Source organism: Euprymna scolopes, chromosome 4, assembly GCF_053919585.1.
Source record: "Euprymna scolopes isolate OS-2025 chromosome 4, ASM5391958v1, whole genome shotgun sequence".
In the NCBI taxonomy this organism is placed as follows: Eukaryota; Metazoa; Mollusca; class Cephalopoda; order Sepiida; family Sepiolidae; genus Euprymna; species Euprymna scolopes.
Genome location: NC_136485.1, coordinates 59,380,633 through 59,398,368, shown reverse-complemented (window position 1 = coordinate 59,398,368; position 17,736 = coordinate 59,380,633). Strand labels below are relative to the sequence as shown.

The following is a 17,736-nucleotide window of genomic DNA, read 5'->3' as shown; positions in this document are numbered from 1 at the left end:
AAGTTGTATAAAAAGTAATAGAAATATTTTTAAAAAATAGTAATGAAATTAATTGAATTTTACGCGTTCAGTATTTTTCAATTTTTAAACTTTAAAAATGTAGGTTGTTATTGTCACAACGTTTGGGCCGTTTTGCCCTCCGACCTTTGTCAGGTGTTTTGTATCGAACTGGGAAACCATTTGTTAGGAGTCTCGGACCCAACCCTTTATTATTACGGGGGTATCGTGTTCGGACTCCAGCTAGGCTTTGGGACATAGTTGCTGATTCTGTTTTGAATGTTACTTTTTCACTGCCTTCGTTCAGGATTGAACTCAGCACCTTTGGGTAACTAAACTTTGATACAACGTCTAGGTAACTAAAATAGAGACGGAAAAATCGGGTATAGCCAACCATGTCTGGATGGAGAGGGGGGACCATCGCCCCCTATGGGATGAAGTAAAAATAATAAACAGAGAGACCCATTGGAAAATGAGAAAACTTAAAGAAACAGCTCACATGCTCAGACATAACAACTTACTGAGCAAACCAAGCATAGAGCTGAATGAAATTTGGACACCTCTGATAGAGAGAGAAAACCTTGAATAACAACATAGGTTTAACATTAACAAAAACCAACTAAGAATTGTCCCAGTGTCCGAGTGGTCCTAGACATTGTATCAAAGTTTACAGTTACCCAAAGGTGCTGAGTTCAATCCTGAACGAAGGCAGTGAAAACGTAACATTCAAAAGAGAGAATCAGCAACTATGTCCCAAAGCCTAGCTGGAGTCCGAACACGGTACCCCCGTAATAATAATAATAATAATGGGTTGGGTTCGAGACTCCTAACAAACGGTTTCCCAGTTCGATACAAAACACCGGACGAAGGCCGGAGGGCAAAACGGCTGAAACGTTGTGACAATAACAACCAAGATGAGGAAGTCAGTCCAACAATCTCAATCAATGAAAATACCTTATCTCAAAAATGCAGACAATTACTATTTAAAAATCTATCAAAATTTTTCTATTGATTCTATTTTGATATTTTTAGGGTCAATGTGAAATTTTATGCTATTTCCAATAAACCGAAGATAATATATTAGACAAACGTTTTTTTAAATTCACGCCCCCCCCCCCCATTTTGAAATGTATATTAAAAAGTAAATAATTTATGTACCAAAGTTTTATATATCACAAATTGAAGAGAAAAGGGTCAATAATTAATATATTCAAATTTAAAACAAATAAAAAAAAAATTTTTTTTTTTTTTTTTTTAGAAATTTACCTGTAAAGTCCGAAGTTTAAAACTTTTAAAAACAAACACGTTTGTTTTTTTTTTTTTTGTTTTTTAATGAACCTTGGTCCTTGCTCCTTTAATTGAAAAAAAAAAAAAAAAAAAAAAAAAATTAGGGCTTGAATTCGGGTGGAATTATTCAATAGTTTTCACAAAATTTCTGACACTGCTAGTGACGTGAGCAAGAAAAGCTAAAATAAAAACAAGGGAGACATCTGCTACAGGAGATCCTAGTCTTCTAACAATAAACCAACGTTCCTGCAACTCTCCAATTTTCATTCTCAACTCTTATCAATTCACCTAAACACTATGCACATTTCTATTCCCAACTCTCATGGCAGGAAGATTGGCTCAGCTCACAACAGTAATTAATGCAAAATCATCTTCATCTGATCATCCTGGAGGCATGATAGATAACACATGCTAATGGTGAAGCAAGGGTTGTGTAATACCAACTATTCCTTTCCTGAGGCGGCACTGTCTGATTCCAGTGGCAAAGAAATCCAGAGCGACTGGAAACAATGCTGAGATAAGTAGAGGGCATATAAAGCACCTAGTATTCCCAAAGAATTACCCATTTTAATACTGACCAGGCTTAATGATGCTTAACTTTGGTGGTGTAATGGGAATCTGTGTGTAAAGATGATGCGGTATATAACCAACAATAAGGGATAAGTGAAATTATTTTTCAACAATAGTTTTATAATTCTTTTGTTAAATTTGTAAAATTCAAACATTTTAGTAACTTTTAGTTTTACAATTGTTTCTAATTACGCAAGTCAAAAAGAAATAAAGGATACTTACTAAATTTGATTTATTAAAATTTTAACGTTTGAAATTTTCCCACTTTTCACCTTTTTGATCTTCAGGTTTTTTTTTTTTTTTTTTTTTTTTCTCGAACATGAAAAAAAACAAAAAAAAAAAAAAAAAATCCTACTTTGAGGGAGAATCAAGAAGAAATCTGAACTATTTTAGAGTTGCAAATTCAGTAATTAAATTTATTTCTTCATTGTGCCTGAAATAACCAGAAATATCACTAGCGCAGTTCAACTCCAAAATATTTCAAACTTGTAAGATCATCCTTGTAATGCCTACGATTTCCCATTAAAAATAAAACTACTTGATCAATGTACACGATATCCGAAATATATTTTCATGGCATTACAGGTATGCACAAAGATTTACTGTATTATTGTTCTTTAATATAAGAAGTATCCTGGACAATCAGCAAGAAGTTTACACACTAGTAAGCTGCCCGACAGTAATGTACACTTAAATGATATTTTAATTCATTCAGATTTCGTATTTATTATTATAGAGCCAATTCTCTATTGATTGAAACCCATTATACATAGTAATGATCTATAACAGGGAATTAAAAAAAAAAGAAAAAAAAAAAGCCATCTGAAATTGAAACCAAAACAGTCAGCGCTCCAGCTGAAATAAGTGAAACATGTATGGTCCTCCGTGAGTGCACAGCACTTGCCCCCCACCATTTAGCCCCAAAAGTCTCCAGGGGGATGTCAAATACTAATGAAAATGAACAAACGGTACAGTTTTAGGCCTTACCATATGTAAATTTGAGTTCTGCACCATGCAAAAAAGACCAAGTCCATCAACACATGTATATTTGAGTTGATCACAATGAAAACCACTATTATAGTAAAAAATATCAGGTTTTGGGAGAAATATGAAAAAAGAGCCACAAAAGGGGGCGTTTTTAGCACTAAAAGTCCTCGGGGACGTGAACTAGAATTTTGCCAGGGTCACCCATACTGGATTTATATTAAGAACAATGGACTCCACATTTTGGCCAAGTTTCAAAAAATCCTAATGGATAGATCAAAAGTTATGGGGCAAAAGTGTCATTTTTTTTACCTCTTGAGCCCCTGAGGCTGCAACAGAAATTTTCGTAATTTTTTTTTTTTTTTTTTTACTGTACACATCTATTTAATGAGATACAATTTGTGGCAAAATTTCAGGAAAAACTAATGGACGGTTATCTGGCAATCGTCCGGACTAATGGACGCACAGACGGGTGCCATTGAAAACAGGTTCCTTTCCAATAAATCGGGAGACCAATATTATCAGATGGATTAAAAAAAAAAAAAAAAAGCTAAAAATGTATATATATGCATTTTTTGAAGTTAGTTGATTTACTCCCATCAAATTTATTTTATTTATTTTTTTAATTTTGACTATTATTAATTTTCAAGCCTGTAGACTAAATATTCTGAAAGGCGTTTGGTAGAGACTTTTCGCACACGCGAACACACATCTCCATGTGCTAAAACGTTCATCCTTAATTCTATATAAAATGTAGAAACTATGCATAAATAGAATTAAGCGTAATAATTAAATAAAAACCAATCATCTAACAAGAAAAAAAAAAGAAAAAATTATTAATTAATGAACGTTCATTTTTCAAAGGAATATGAAAATTAGTTAACTTTCATATAGTCGCTCACATATCCATGACAGAGTATATTAAGTTTGTTTTACTAATTCTTAAATAGAAAAGTAGGTTTAATATCAATGTGAGTGCAAGAAGATCCCCCCCCCCCCGAAAAAAAACAAAACTTTATAGTTGTATATGTGTGGATATATGTGTGCGTATTCTAGTTGTGAACGTTTTGCTGAGATAGGATTTTAATTCAGGCAACTTTATGTGTGGATATATGTGTGCGTATTCTAGTTGTGAACGTTTTGCTGAGATAGGATTTTAATTCAGGCAACTTTATTTGAAGACCCTGAAATATTCTCTGGAGAAATATGAAAGTTTTTAAGCAATAATAAAAGAAAAATTGTTTCAAATTAAAAAAATTTCAATATGGAGTAAAATGAAATATAAATTACTAGTTATGAATTCATTCTACTTGGAAAAGATTAGAAAATTTGGATTTCTTTTTTAGTAGAAAGAATCCAGATAGAAAAAAAAATCCTGACAAAGACGAATAGTTTTAGAAATGTATTTGAATTTCCAAAAGTATTGTCCAAGTTTAATTCTTCAAATTTGAAATTGTTAATGGAAAAATATAACAACTTTAAAGGATTCAAAAATATTTACATTCTGTATTTGTAAAGTAAACTTTCTTGAAAGGAAAGTCTCATCAGCTAAAAAAAAAAAAAAAAAAAAAAAAAAAAGACCAGAGATTTGAAGATTTTTAAAAGTCTATATAGAAAAGTAGAAAAAAAAAACATGAATTGAAATTTATTGCAGTCCCATTTGGAATTTCAATGAATTGGGGGGGGGGAAAAAAAAAAAAAAAAAAAAAAAAAAAAAAGCAGGTTCCGTTTCTAATTATTGAAGACAAAACAATTTTCTTAATAAACTTTGGAGAAATGAAGATTCTGCAGTCGATTTCTTAGAATTCATTTTCATTAAATTGAAATTTCCTGAAATTTGTCCTTGCAAAAAAAAAAAAAAAAAAAAAAAAACTAAATAAATAAAAAAAAAACTAAATTAAAAAAAAAAAGTTCAATTCAACAAAATTCCTTCAAATAGAAGTCTTTCAAGAGGAATAGCTGAGAAGAAAATTAATAGCGAGATCTTTTCAGGTGTAAATGGCAGTGTAAATTACCTGTTAAAAAAAAAAAAAAAAAATCTAGTTATTTTTAAATTAAAGTAAGTGGGTGGGAGGGGAGAAAAAAAAAATTGCTGGAATGGCCACTCCTCCTCCGCTAAAAAAAAAAAAATTCCTGGCAACACATTTTAATTGGAAGAAAAAGAGCAAAAGCCAACAAAAGTTTGAATTGGAGGGGACGGGGGTAAAACAAAAAATTAAATCTCAATCAATATCCTTATCTTTTATTGCCAACATTTTTTAATGAGAAAAAAGAAAAATGAACAATGTTGAATTTTGTAAATAATTTGAAAAGTGAATATTTTTGAAAAAAAAAAAAAAAAAAAAAAAAAGAATTTGATGCAAAAATAGTACCTTGTTTAGTGAGAATAAAATATTAAAAGTGTGCAAATAGAAAATGGAATCTGCTTAAACATTACAGGAATATTTAGAAATTTAAAAACAAGAATTTGTTTGAAAGTCTAATCTGCTAATAATGTAAAAAAAAATAAAATAAAAAGTGCTTAGTAGGGAAACTTAAGCTCATTCATTTTTGTGATGAGAGGTCTAAAGCATGGCGAGGGAAGCGGAAATGGTACACTGCAAGAGATGGGTTAGATCTAGAGAATTGTTATTCCAAAAGAAACTGAAATGAGGAAGTTTTGTTTTTTTTTTTTTTTGCTTCATATGGTTTGGACGAGAGAGTGAAAAACAAATAAATCCCACTTGAGTGTGAAAATAATTTAATTCAATAAGCATTTGTTCTGGATTATTATGAACAGATAATACACACTAAAAAACACCTGCAGGCATCCACACATCCCTTTACCTCTCATCCTCTGCCCTACAGTGTTCTCAATCCCAATTCTCAAAGACAGTGAAGGGATGGGAGATTTGTTTTAAATGCAAAAAGATATGAAGACAAAAACGAAGGACGATGTTGGTCAATTAGTAAAAATGGAATGATTATGAACAAGTTGAAAAGCAGCAAGGAGGACTGGCCTATTTAAAAAATTTTTTTTTTTTTTGTGCCTTGGACTTGACAAATCTTCAAACCATTAGAAAAAAAAAAAAAAAGTTAATAGAGGAAGATGTTTTGGAATCGATGTCTATGGAATAACATGATTATTAAGTCTGCATACCCTCCCCAAAGACATGATTTAGGATATTAGAAAGTTTTTGATAAAAAATACATATTGTAAGATCTGTTTTTACGACAACGGAATAATATACATGGAGAAAAGAGTGGGAAGATATGGATTGACAAAATAACAAATACACCCATCCCCTCTTATTAGGTTTTATAGACTGCTAGAAAATACCAGACAAACTCAAATTTCTTTCAAGAGAGAAAAAAAAAAAAAAAAAAAAAAAAAATTCAACAATTACATGTTATCTGGGTTTTTTTAGGTCGAAAGAAAATAAAATCAGAAAACCAAGTTAAATGAAAATAGTTTAGTTTTATTTTTTTTTTATTTTTTTTTATTCAAAGTTTAACAATTGTTCTCTCCACCTTAGCGACAGGTGCTAGTCATTGAGGAAGAGGGCCAGCTCCAGGTTCTAAAGGGTGGGAACAGGGAGGGGAATATTACGAAGAAAAAAAAAAAAAAGAAAAATGGATTTAGAAAATATTTTACAAAATAATTTGAAATTAAAAAAAAAAAAAAAAAAAAGGACGGTTTTAAACAGTTTTCCTTCCCCAACAGCAAAATAAAAGAAAAGGGAAAGCTAAGAAATGAAAAACAGTTGTTGATAAAAAGGTTTTTGTTTGTTTTTGTTTTGTTTTTTTTTCCAAAAAGGACAAAAAAAGTCAATAATGAGAAATGCAAGTCATGTTTAATATTAAAAATCTTTTTCTATGTTGTATCTAAAGCAAAAAAAAAATGGAAAAAAAAGGAAAAAAAAAAAAAAAAAAAAAAAAAAAAGATTTTAAAATGCTATTATTTTTTTTTTTTAATGGTACGTTGTTGATCGAAGGTTTTTTTTTTTTGCTTTTTTTCTTTTGCAAGTTGACATCTATTTTTCACCTTCTATAATGGTAAAAAAAAAAAAAAAAAAAAAAAACCCAAAAAAACAAAACGTAGTGGTGATCAGAGGAGAGGACCACTTTTGTTTCCTTTCATTCGTCCACGGATGATAAATGCAAGATACCATGTGGGGAGGGAGGGTAGCAGGGTGATCAAGGGAAAAGGTAAGGGGTAGAAATGAGGCATAAAAAAGGGCATAAAATAAGATTTAAAAAATTTTCTTTTGTTTCCAATGACAAAATAAAAACGAAATGCAGTGTCTGCTGTTCTGACATTGCTAATGAAAAATCGTAAAAATTTTTGTTATTCATGAATGAGATGTAGTCTGTAAGGAGTAAATCCATGAGAAGAATTCTATTTTAATATATATATATATATATATATATATATAAATAAAAAGATGCCCCCCCTTGAGCAGGGGGTCAAATGAAATGATTTTGTGCTGAGATAGGGAAGGAGGGGAAGAATGGGATGGAAGTGTCTTCACTCTTTCTTGGCGTCACCATCATCAGTGTCTTTCTCTTCACTCTCCTCTTTTGCAGGCTCAGCAGCATCGCCATCTTCTTCCACTGCCTCCTCTTCTTTTGCAGCAGCCTCATCATCACCATCCTCAGCGGCAGCTGCTTCTTCCTTGGGTTCATCTTTGGCCGGTTCTTCAGCTTTTTCTGCTGACTCTTCGGTTGGTGCTTCTTCATCTTCTTCGGCAGATGTTGCTGCAGGAGCAGGAGCAGCTTTTTTACCCTTTGGACCTCGTTTGCTTGGAGTCTCCTTTGGAAATGAACAAGCAGCGAGAGAGAAAAGAAACAAAAGTAAAAATGAATTTTAAAAATTTTAAAAGAAAAAACAAAACAAGGAGAAAAATAGAGGGAGGAAAGAGACAAAAAAAAATAAAGAGACAAGAAAAAAAATAAAGGAACAAAAAATAAAATTCACGTCAGAATTTGACTTGGAAGTGTATATATAAGTCCGTTATTAAATTTTCAATATGCAAAAATTTGGATTTAAACTCTAAAAAAATTCAAATAATCCTACGTGAAAATTCTCAATCAGTTCTTTAAAACAAAAAAAATAGAAGCATTCTATTTTACAGCTCAAACAATGAGATCAAAAAATATTTAACCGACTTGTATCATTCAGTTATGACTTACTTTTGCTGGTGTAGTCTTCTTTGCAGCTCGAGGACTTTCTGTGACTCCACCACGTGACCTGGAGCGAGTTCGTCGACCCGAATTAGCATCCTCAGATTTTAAGAGTTTTTCAGCTGAAGAAACCAAGAAAAACCATTTTACTCGGTTTTCAATTTTCATGAAGCTGTCAGTTCCAGTTAAATATATTGAAATCACAAAGACTTTTCCTGCATTAACACTAACATATTTTCTTATTAGAAGAGAAAAATGCATAACTGAATGTAATCTAAAACCAATCAAATATAAAATACTTTTTTATGCATGAAAATTCTCATTTTATTGTTTGAATTAACTTTTTTATTATTATTTGATAAAATTTAATGTGGTCATCAAGGTGCATATATGTAAAAACATGTTTTTTTAAATGAAATTCCACTTTAAATTAAGAACAAGAAACTTCAAGAAAAAAAAAAAGTTTTTCCAAAGATTACAAAATCAAAGGATTTTACAAAGTCAGAATACATTGTGATGTCAAATGCTCTCTTATTTACATCATTCTATTCCTACCATTGTAAAGAATTTATTTACATTACCTGCTCTTCATCCCGTCTAAAACATTGATATATAAATGAAGTGTAAACAATGACAAACAAAAGTTTTAGTAGTATATATAGATTCCATGATAACAGACACCAAAGTTCCATTATAATATGATGACAAAGAGAGAGGAAGAAAAAAAAAAAAAAAAAAAAAAAAAAAAAAAAAAAAAAAAACGATTTACCCTCATCTTCACTGATGCCAAGACGCTTGTAACTTGTTCGTCTCTGTTTTAATTCTTTTGCTTCTCCATCCTGAAATTATAAGCAAAATTAAAACTAGTTTGAAAAAAGAAAGAAAAAAAATTGTTGTAGTCTTTCAAGCCGATAACAATCAAGACAAAAACATTGGTATAGTTAACAAAAAATGTGTTAGCAAAAGTATGTTACAGAAGTACACATAATTCTGGGGCCATAATTTCTACACAATAACATGTTAAATGTAATGATATTTATAGTATCTGAGTATCAGCTTAACCCTAGAATGAAAAGATTACATTAACATTAAGAAATTGCTGTTCTTTAAAATTATGCCCACCACAAGTGAAAATTATTTCTTACAAGTTTTTTTAACAAAAGAAATTATCCTGAATTTATGAGTGAAGGTTTTCATTGGGTCACAGGAAATTTCAGCGGGAATTCAAGTTTTCTTAAATTGTAGAATTATTTTTTTTTTTTTTCTACCTGGATGAATTCAAGTCATTTATCAGATATATTCTTGTGAGGAGGAGATATGAAAGAAATTGAAAATGTCATTAATAAAATAATGATTGTTTACTTCTCACCTGAGCATTTGAAACTTTGACTTTTTTCTCTGGAGGTTCAGCTTCAATCTCTCCCTTTTTCGCCTGTGTATCGTCTTCAATTTTAGCACCCATTGTGTCAGGTTTTTCCTCCTGAAAATTAAATGGAAAATCTGAAGACCATTTTTACTTTACATTTTTTTTTTCTTTTTTTTTTTTTGATTAGTTGAGGAAATCAAATACACTGGTGGAATTAGTAATCACATATCTATATTAAAGTGAGAATGTGTGTGATGACACTTCAACATATATATATATATATATTTTTGATCTAGAGACTTAAAATTCAGTATATAGGGTCTTCTGACAAGTGGAAAACTTTAATTGGTTTTCATTCAGAAAAAAGGGCTGCTAAGGGGTCAAAATTAAAAAATTTTTATTTAGGGGTTATTGGATTTTTATCTGTTTGTCAACTGTTTTATAAGGTTTGAAAGCATTTTTTTTTTTTTTTTTTTAAAGATCTCTTGGCTAACGGTTATCATACTTGACTCTTTATCTTAAGGTTTTGGTTTAGATCTCAGCTCGAGTAAGGTTTTTTTTTTATATACTTACAAGAAGTGAATTGTTTAGGAAAACGTATACTTGCATGCACATGTCTCAGTTTCTGTTTTTTTTATTTCATTTAAAAAAAAAAAAAAAAAATGTTACATTTAATACCAGTCAACGCTGGGTGCATCTAGTCTGTTATATGGATGGCAAATGTATATTTTTATATTCAGCTAAAACTTGAAAAAATACAAACACCCACAAAAGTGGTATTTAAAAAAAAAAAAAAAAAATCATTATTTTGGAGTCAAATATACATTAATATCAGTTAATGCCATCAAGACATGTACAGATCTTTTAATGTGATCATGTAAAGGGAAGTAACTGATTCTTTTAAAAATGATTTCCCTTATGCCAACAAGGAGGTGGGGAGGAGGGGGAAAGAGTGGTATATAAAAGACAACTCTTAATTCATATATCGCTAATAAAAAAAACAACAAAAAAAAAAATCAATTAGATTTCAGAAGAGAGATAAGATTTTTTTTTTCAGAAGAGCAATTTCCCTTGGAAGCAGTTAAAATTTTATTAACAGATGGAGATTTAATAAAATTATTAGATTTAAATAAATTAAAATCTAATAAAATTGTGATTTTATAATAATTTGATTTATAAATTAATGACCAAAAAACAATATTGTAATATATAAATCTAACTTTTAAACTCATGTAAATAAAAAAAAAAAAAAAAAAAAAAAACTTTGGTAAAATAAAAATGTACAAATTCTCGTTCTTTCACACATGGCATGGCCGCCTGACATGACCTGGTATATGCTCAAATACGATATTTTATGCATATTTCGTATTTATTATTATAGAGCAAATACTCTGATTATTATATTGTACCAAACATATAGTAGTGATTTCCAAAGTTGAAAAAAAAAAAAAAAAAAAAAAAAAAAAAAAAACTTGGTTGCCATCAGCTAGAATCGAAACCAAGACACTTAGTTCCCATGCCTTATCTGTAATAGTTTTTATTTTGTTTATATATGCATATAAAAACCTAAAATAAACATTAAAGATATACATGCACATTTGTGCATGCACAGAAATAACGTGTTTAGTCGACTTACGTTTGCCAAATTTCAATTTTAACCTCCAAGTAAGTATTTTTACCACTTAAAACTCAATCAAATTTGTTCCATTGGTCTGCATCCCTTATATATCAGGATTAAAGTCTGTAGACCAAAAACTGACAGTTTAGTAGGGATCGTTTCTCACACAGGCAGATAAAACATCTTGTGACATATACAAAGTTGCAACTTAATGCAATTATAAAGGATTAAGAATTTTGTAGTAAATACAAATAAGAATTAAAAAAAAAAGAAAAGAAAATGGTTTATGTCTATTCAACGAAATCGTAAAAACCAAAATTAGGGCATAAAGTTACAACCTCAAACAGCTCTGTAGAAAATCTTTAAAATAAGGCAATAAGTCAGTTGTGAAGATGGTGCGTAGGTTCATCTACGTCTATCTTTACCATACAAAGGAAATGCTGATAATTCAAAAGCTTTTCTGATAGGGTTGAAATTTTGCATGGTATTTACAGTTCTGAACCGATCAAACTTTTCCAAGGTCATAAGATTTGGGATGTCAGTAGGGCTATGACAAACGAATATTATTTTCATTGCTTTGACTCGAGTATATATTAGACACAGCTAATCAACTGAGAACCAAATCACTATATAAAAATATATCAACGGACACATACTCGAGTCAAAACAATAAAAAGAATATGCTGTTGTCCTAGCCCTAGTCATAGGCCCAGTAGCTAGTCACTAAGACGAATACTAGTCACTAAGACAAATAGAGCCAAAGTTATTGCTAAAAGTGTGACTTTTACTTAATCTTCTCTATAATCGTGAACTAGATGATCCCAAAATCAAATTTATTTCAAGTTAGATCAGGACTGATATTTTGAAAACATTACGATTAGTCGAGTTATGTGGATGTGAGGCTGTAGACAAACACAGTTACAAACAAACTCAACTGAAAACATTTTTGCCTTGGCAATGATGTCTCGAATTTTATAGTATACTTGGAAACAATAGTTACTGAAGAAAACACAGAAGCAATCAAAATTTTTACATAGACTGTATTGCAAACTCAAAAGTAGATTATGCAATCATAAATCTCCTTTAAACAATGAAAGTTGGAAGGAAAAAGACAAAATGGAGAATCCTTAAAGCGCACAAACAAATCTTTGAACATCTGCAACTTGTGTTTAAATGAGAAGTTAGAGATGATTCAGTGACAGAAAACTTGTTGAACCAAAGAAATAATAAGATCATAAATTGTAGGTACAATAAAATCTTGAAATGTCATAACTATCTAGAAGTAATTATATCTAGCAATCTCAGGTTTAACGACCACTGTTTTATGTATCCAATAGGTTGGTTGTTTTTGCTTTACAGCATATCAACCCTTTTCACGTTATTTAATGCCGAATCCAGTGATTTTGAAGATCAATTTTTTATAGAATATATTTGTTTTTTTTTTTTAAGTCGGTTTCTATTTAACCCATAGTTGGGACCCTAACAGATCAGAGTCGGAGTGGACCTGGGCGCAATGGCAATTAAAGGGTGGCTCCACACTCCCCAAAGCCCGCAAGCTGGGGCCTCACCATTGGATATAGTTTAAAGTCATATCCAGGACTTTGTATCCAATAGGGTTAATAGGGAGCTTTACAGGTCACATATCCCAAGCTACTAAATTCTTTATGGATAGCATTCACTGACTAGGCTTTACAAGGCAATGATTTGTTTCTACTTGGAATATGGATTCCTAGTGTTTGGAGTTGGGAAGGTGTTCAGTTTCTCTTGAGCGTCTACAATGTCATGTTACCATATATGTACTGCATATTCCTTGCTGCGACCCTGTTTCATCTGGAGTATATGATCTGCTTGGATTAAATCTGCTGTTTACTCGATGGAATGTGACAGATGCATATGTTGTCTGCAGATTATTTCATGGTTCTTGTCCCACTGCAAGCTTCAATATCGCTGTGCTGCAGCAGAACAGAACAAACCTGCAGCACTATACAGTTACATTTACCTCACTGCATAATCACAGCAGTGTTTGCTCAAAAGGTGTACTAGCGATCTTCTTTTGTATTGTGCTCTGCAGTCCTGAATGTGCTGCCTCAAAACTTTGTGAATGAACATATATACGAGGGGCGTGCAATAAGTAATGCCCCTGACCAACTTCCAGTTGTCTGATCTAGCTGAAATTTTGCATGTGCAATGCTTTGTACCTCTACGGGTTATGTGGCAAATTACAGCTCTGAATTAATTGTGGTTTCTGTTTTACAGGTGTTTGAACTGAGTCAAGTGTGAAATGGAGCCTGTTGAATGTCAAGCAGTGATCCGGTTTTTTGTATTTGAAAGGACGCACACCACAGGAGAATTTTAATGAAATGAAAAACTTATGGTGATAATGCCCCATCATATGACCTTGTAAAACACTGGCATCGTGAATTCAAACATGGCCGGTAGTCTGTGGAAACAGCTCTCAGACCTGGTCGCCCCCTTACTGCCATTGATGAGGCATCTGTCTGTCAAGTTGAGGCTGCCATTTTGGAAGATCGGCGCATTACTATTCGCCAAATAGCCCAAGATGTCAAGATTAGTACAGAGTCTGTGGAAACTATTATTCATGACTATTTGCATAAGGTGTCTGCCAGATGGATTCCCAGGTTGCTCACACCATTCCAGAAGTGAGAACGCGTCGAATGCTCGAGGATGAATTTGGAGATGTGCCAAGAAGATGAGTCAAAGTTTTTCAAAAGACTGATTACATAGAATGAAACCTGGGTTCATCACTATGATCCGGAGACCAAAGCCCAGTCAATGCAGTGGAAGCACTTGGACTCACCACCTCCAAAGAAGGCAAGGGTGCAGCTCTCCGCTGACAAGGTCATGCTCACAGTCTTCTGGGACTAGGACGGAGTAGTGATGACAGATTTCCTGGCAAAGGGTACCACAATTACAGGAGCCTATTATGCTTCACTTTTGAGGAAATTAAGGGAAGCTATAAAAATCAAGAAGCGGGGCAAGATCAGCAAAGGTACCCTCCTCCTGCAGGACACTGTCCTGGTTCACAATTTGCATGTCGCCAGATCAGAAGCACGGGCGTGTGGTTATGAAATTCATCCCCATCCTCCCTACTCTCCTGACCTTGTACCCTCTGACTTTCACCTTTTCCCAGCCATGAAGTTGTTTTTGAAAGGAAAGCGTTTCCCAGATGATGCAGCCTTGATTTCTGAAGTCACGTCATGGTTGGAGGACCAACCTGGGGTGTTCTACAAAAACGGTCTTCAGAACTGCATCAAACGATGAGAGAAATGCATAACTCTGGGTGGTTCCTATGTAGAGAAAGACTAATAACTGTGCCAAGTTTCATCCAAGTTTTATGCAGTCCCTAATTAGCTAGGTAGCCTCTGTCTATTGCTGACGGTTTTCATGACTATGGTTTAATAAAGGGGGAAAATTTAAACTATAGTCGATTAATAGCATTGCATGTTGTATTCTTTGGGTTTTTTTTTTCTTCATTTGAAGATATTCTATGCTAAAATGTAAACAGTAACATTTCCAAGATAAAATCGTTAAATATTTCATGTTTTTCCGCAATCTTCCTTCTTATTGATAACAGAATGTTGATATAAATTTAACTTTATTAAAATCTGAAAGATTTTCCATCTATCCTTGACCATTGGTATTTAATAATAAATTGAACACTTTCAGTTGGTATTTAAAAATTTTTTTTTATTGCTGTACTGGTGAAGCAAGAACTGGCTTGCCAATTAAAACCTAGTGACAGTTTATAACAATCTCTATATATAAAAGGCAAAATGCGGGCAAGAGTTTGTGTATGTCCAACAAAGACGTTTTTCGGAGGGGGGGGGGTACTATGGCTTAGAAGTGTTTATATATTACCCCTAGATAATATCTACGAATTGCGAATGCGCATCACGTCTAGATTTATTCACAGCGATTTTTACAAAATTATTGCTATTTTTGGCTTCTCACGTGTCGATTCGGCTTTTTCTTACAAAAACGAAACTGATGTGAAACTAAGGAGCGCTACTTGGCCCACAGACAACATCCAGAAAGCGATGGACGTTTGGTCAATGTCGGTTTTCACTGTGATATCAGACAATTGCTTTCATTTGACCACTCTCCTAATAAAGGGGAGCTGGTTTTCCCTCAACACGTTGCAGAAACAAAACCAGACAATAAGTAAACAAACCCAAAAAAATTGTCCCGCAGTAAAAGTTAACTGCGCTATTTCTATTTGACCTCATTAAATGCACGCACCTGTCAATTCAGTTTATAATACTTAAATTCAAACGTGTTTTAGTTACTTTCCTGCTGGCTGAGTGGGTAACGTGTAAGGTTTTTTTTTCACACTTTATTTTTCACCTTTGCCATAAGGCTTCGGGTCCTACCGAAACTTTTTAACTCCCCCCCCCTCCCAACACACACATACAAACACCCGGGCAATGATTTTTTTTTTTTTTTTTTTAATATAATATTTAAGCAGGGTTATTACTTCCACACACCTCTAAACACCTAGGCAATGCCGGGTACCCTCCACTAGTATCTATAATATAAATCTCACCTGTTTTTAAATGTATGTCTGCCTGCCTAAAACTTTCGATAGAGGCGACGGATTTTCACAAGATCTGTATCATTTTGAAGCTCGACCCTTCGGATGACAAATATCGAAAAATTAGCTAAAATCATTAATTTCTTCACCCCCAACCGGGCATTTTTCTACAAGGAGAGGTCGTTTTTTTGCCAATATTTTTGAAAGTCATCCCCTCCTTTCGATTGACTAGCCCCTTTCAGCTTGGCTATGGACACCAAGGCGAAGACGTCATGTTTTTTTTTTGTTTTTGTTTCATGTTCTTTTCCTTTCTCATGGTATGGATTCGAGCCTGCTTGCCTATTACCACTCTTTGTTTAACACACACCTCCAAACACTTCGGCAACACCGGGCACCCAGGCTAGTTATACATAAATGTTCTCTATTTTCTAATAAGTTCAATTAAAATTGGTTATATGCATTCCAATATTACTCTCTTCCATATGTACGTAGATGAACACATTTTTCAGGTTTCTGTTATTCTTTTTCCATAGTCTACAAAGCAAGATGTAAATCTTTGTGAACTTTTTATAGTAAAACCAAAAAGCAAATAATTTTTTTTTTTTGAAATTAAACTACTATAAAAGTACTTAAAAAAAAAAAAAAAAAAAAAAAAAAATTACTGATTATATGAATATTCTAGAGATTTTATAAGTTTGATTTTCTTGTTTATAATTGCATGTTAAGAAAAATATTTGCTATTTTTGCCTGTAATTTATACCATCTAAATAAAATAGTGCAGAATACATACAAGGTTTATTTGCTGATTAAATATAAAACGTTTAACTTGTATCGATTTTATTTTTTTTAAAAAGGTATCATTCAAGTCATCAGTAATCGATGACCGACGATGAGTAGTGTTGAGTGGATGTTTACAATGCATACTCTTTATCAACACAAACATTTAGATTCGATTTATAATGAATTTATAAAGTAGTCTAAACGTCCCTGTAAAAATTAAACAATCATGTCATGACATTTAAATTGCAAACTAATTTTGGCAATTCGGAAGCTTAATTCATTGTTCTAAGGGAGGTAACTATTTTACTAAAGTATTTGAAAATCGTTTTTCTTTCAATTACTCCGTTTTGTTAAAAAAAAAAAAATCATAATATCGTAGCATTTTACGTTTTTGTTATGTTATAAAACTGTTAAATTAAAAAATACAATTACAAATAGACTTGCTTCCCTCAGAACAATGAGTTAATCTTCCGAATTGCCCTAATTTAAAAACAATAAATAATGTTCAATAAGGACATTCGTTCTAACAGGAAATAAGGAACAAGGGCGATAACCCGGATTTCGAAATTAGCACTGCAATCTTTTTTGCTTGATGAATGGCTTCCCTTTGACCCGTCCTCTGTTGTTGCCACAATCCTAAGGTATCGAGAAAGTAATAAACAATGGCAAGAAATGGCTTCTGTTTATTTAACATAAAAACAAACATTTCTCTTTGGACAACAATGTTCCGTAGATAACTTCACGCACACGCCATCGACAGTATTTTGTCGCTAATATAATTTTGTTTATATGTATGACTAAAACAATTGAACACAATCTCGTTCGTGCTTCTCGCTGAAAGGGAACTTTTTATCGTTAACCAACTGCTTATTGAAATTAAAATTAGCAAAAACTAAAATGTTAAAATCCTATTTAAAAAATAGGATTGTAAACATGACCACACTCTGCAGTAGCAGTATCAGAATTTTTTGTGAAAATAGCGAATAATTCCACCCCATCTTTCCAAGCTTATAACTCCTCGAAAAATGCAATTCAAGCCCTAATTTTTTTTTTCAATTAAAGGAGCAAGGACCAAGATTTCATTAAAAAAAAAAAAAAAAAAAAAAAAAAACGTGTTTTTTTTTTAAAAAGGTTTTAAACTTCGGACTTTACAGGTAAAATTCGACGAGAACACAATGTCCGTTTTTTTTTAAATTTGAATATATTATGTATTGACCTTTTCTCTTCAATTTGTGAGTAAATAATTATGTACTTATCCGAGTCGAAATTAATTATTTTTAGACATTTACAAAATTGGAGGCGTGAATTATTCGACCCCCTGTCTTTCCAAGCTTATAACTCCTCGAAAAATGTAATTCAAGCCCTAATTTTTTTTTCAATTAAAGGAGCAAGGACCAAGGTTCCATTAAAAAAAAAAAA

At 32.2% G+C, this 17,736-nt stretch overlaps 1 protein-coding gene across 3 annotated transcripts in view; it reads right to left on the bottom strand.

Annotated features, from left to right (window-relative positions):
• Window positions 1-5,495: 5,495 nt before the first annotated feature.
• Window positions 5,496-17,736, bottom strand: part of LOC145267568 (uncharacterized) — a 48,860-nt gene continuing 36,619 nt past the window's right edge. For all 3 annotated transcript variants that reach the window (XM_080123313.1, XM_080123315.1, XM_080123314.1), the window contains exons 2-5: window positions 9,371-9,481; window positions 8,771-8,840; window positions 8,011-8,123; window positions 5,496-7,630 (exon numbers count right to left, since the gene is read on the bottom strand). In XM_080123313.1, coding sequence (XP_079979439.1) covers window positions 7,346-7,630; window positions 8,011-8,123; window positions 8,771-8,840; window positions 9,371-9,481 — 579 coding nt within the window. In that variant the 3' untranslated portion in view covers window positions 5,496-7,345. The remainder of the gene's footprint in view (window positions 7,631-8,010; window positions 8,124-8,770; window positions 8,841-9,370; window positions 9,482-17,736) is intronic.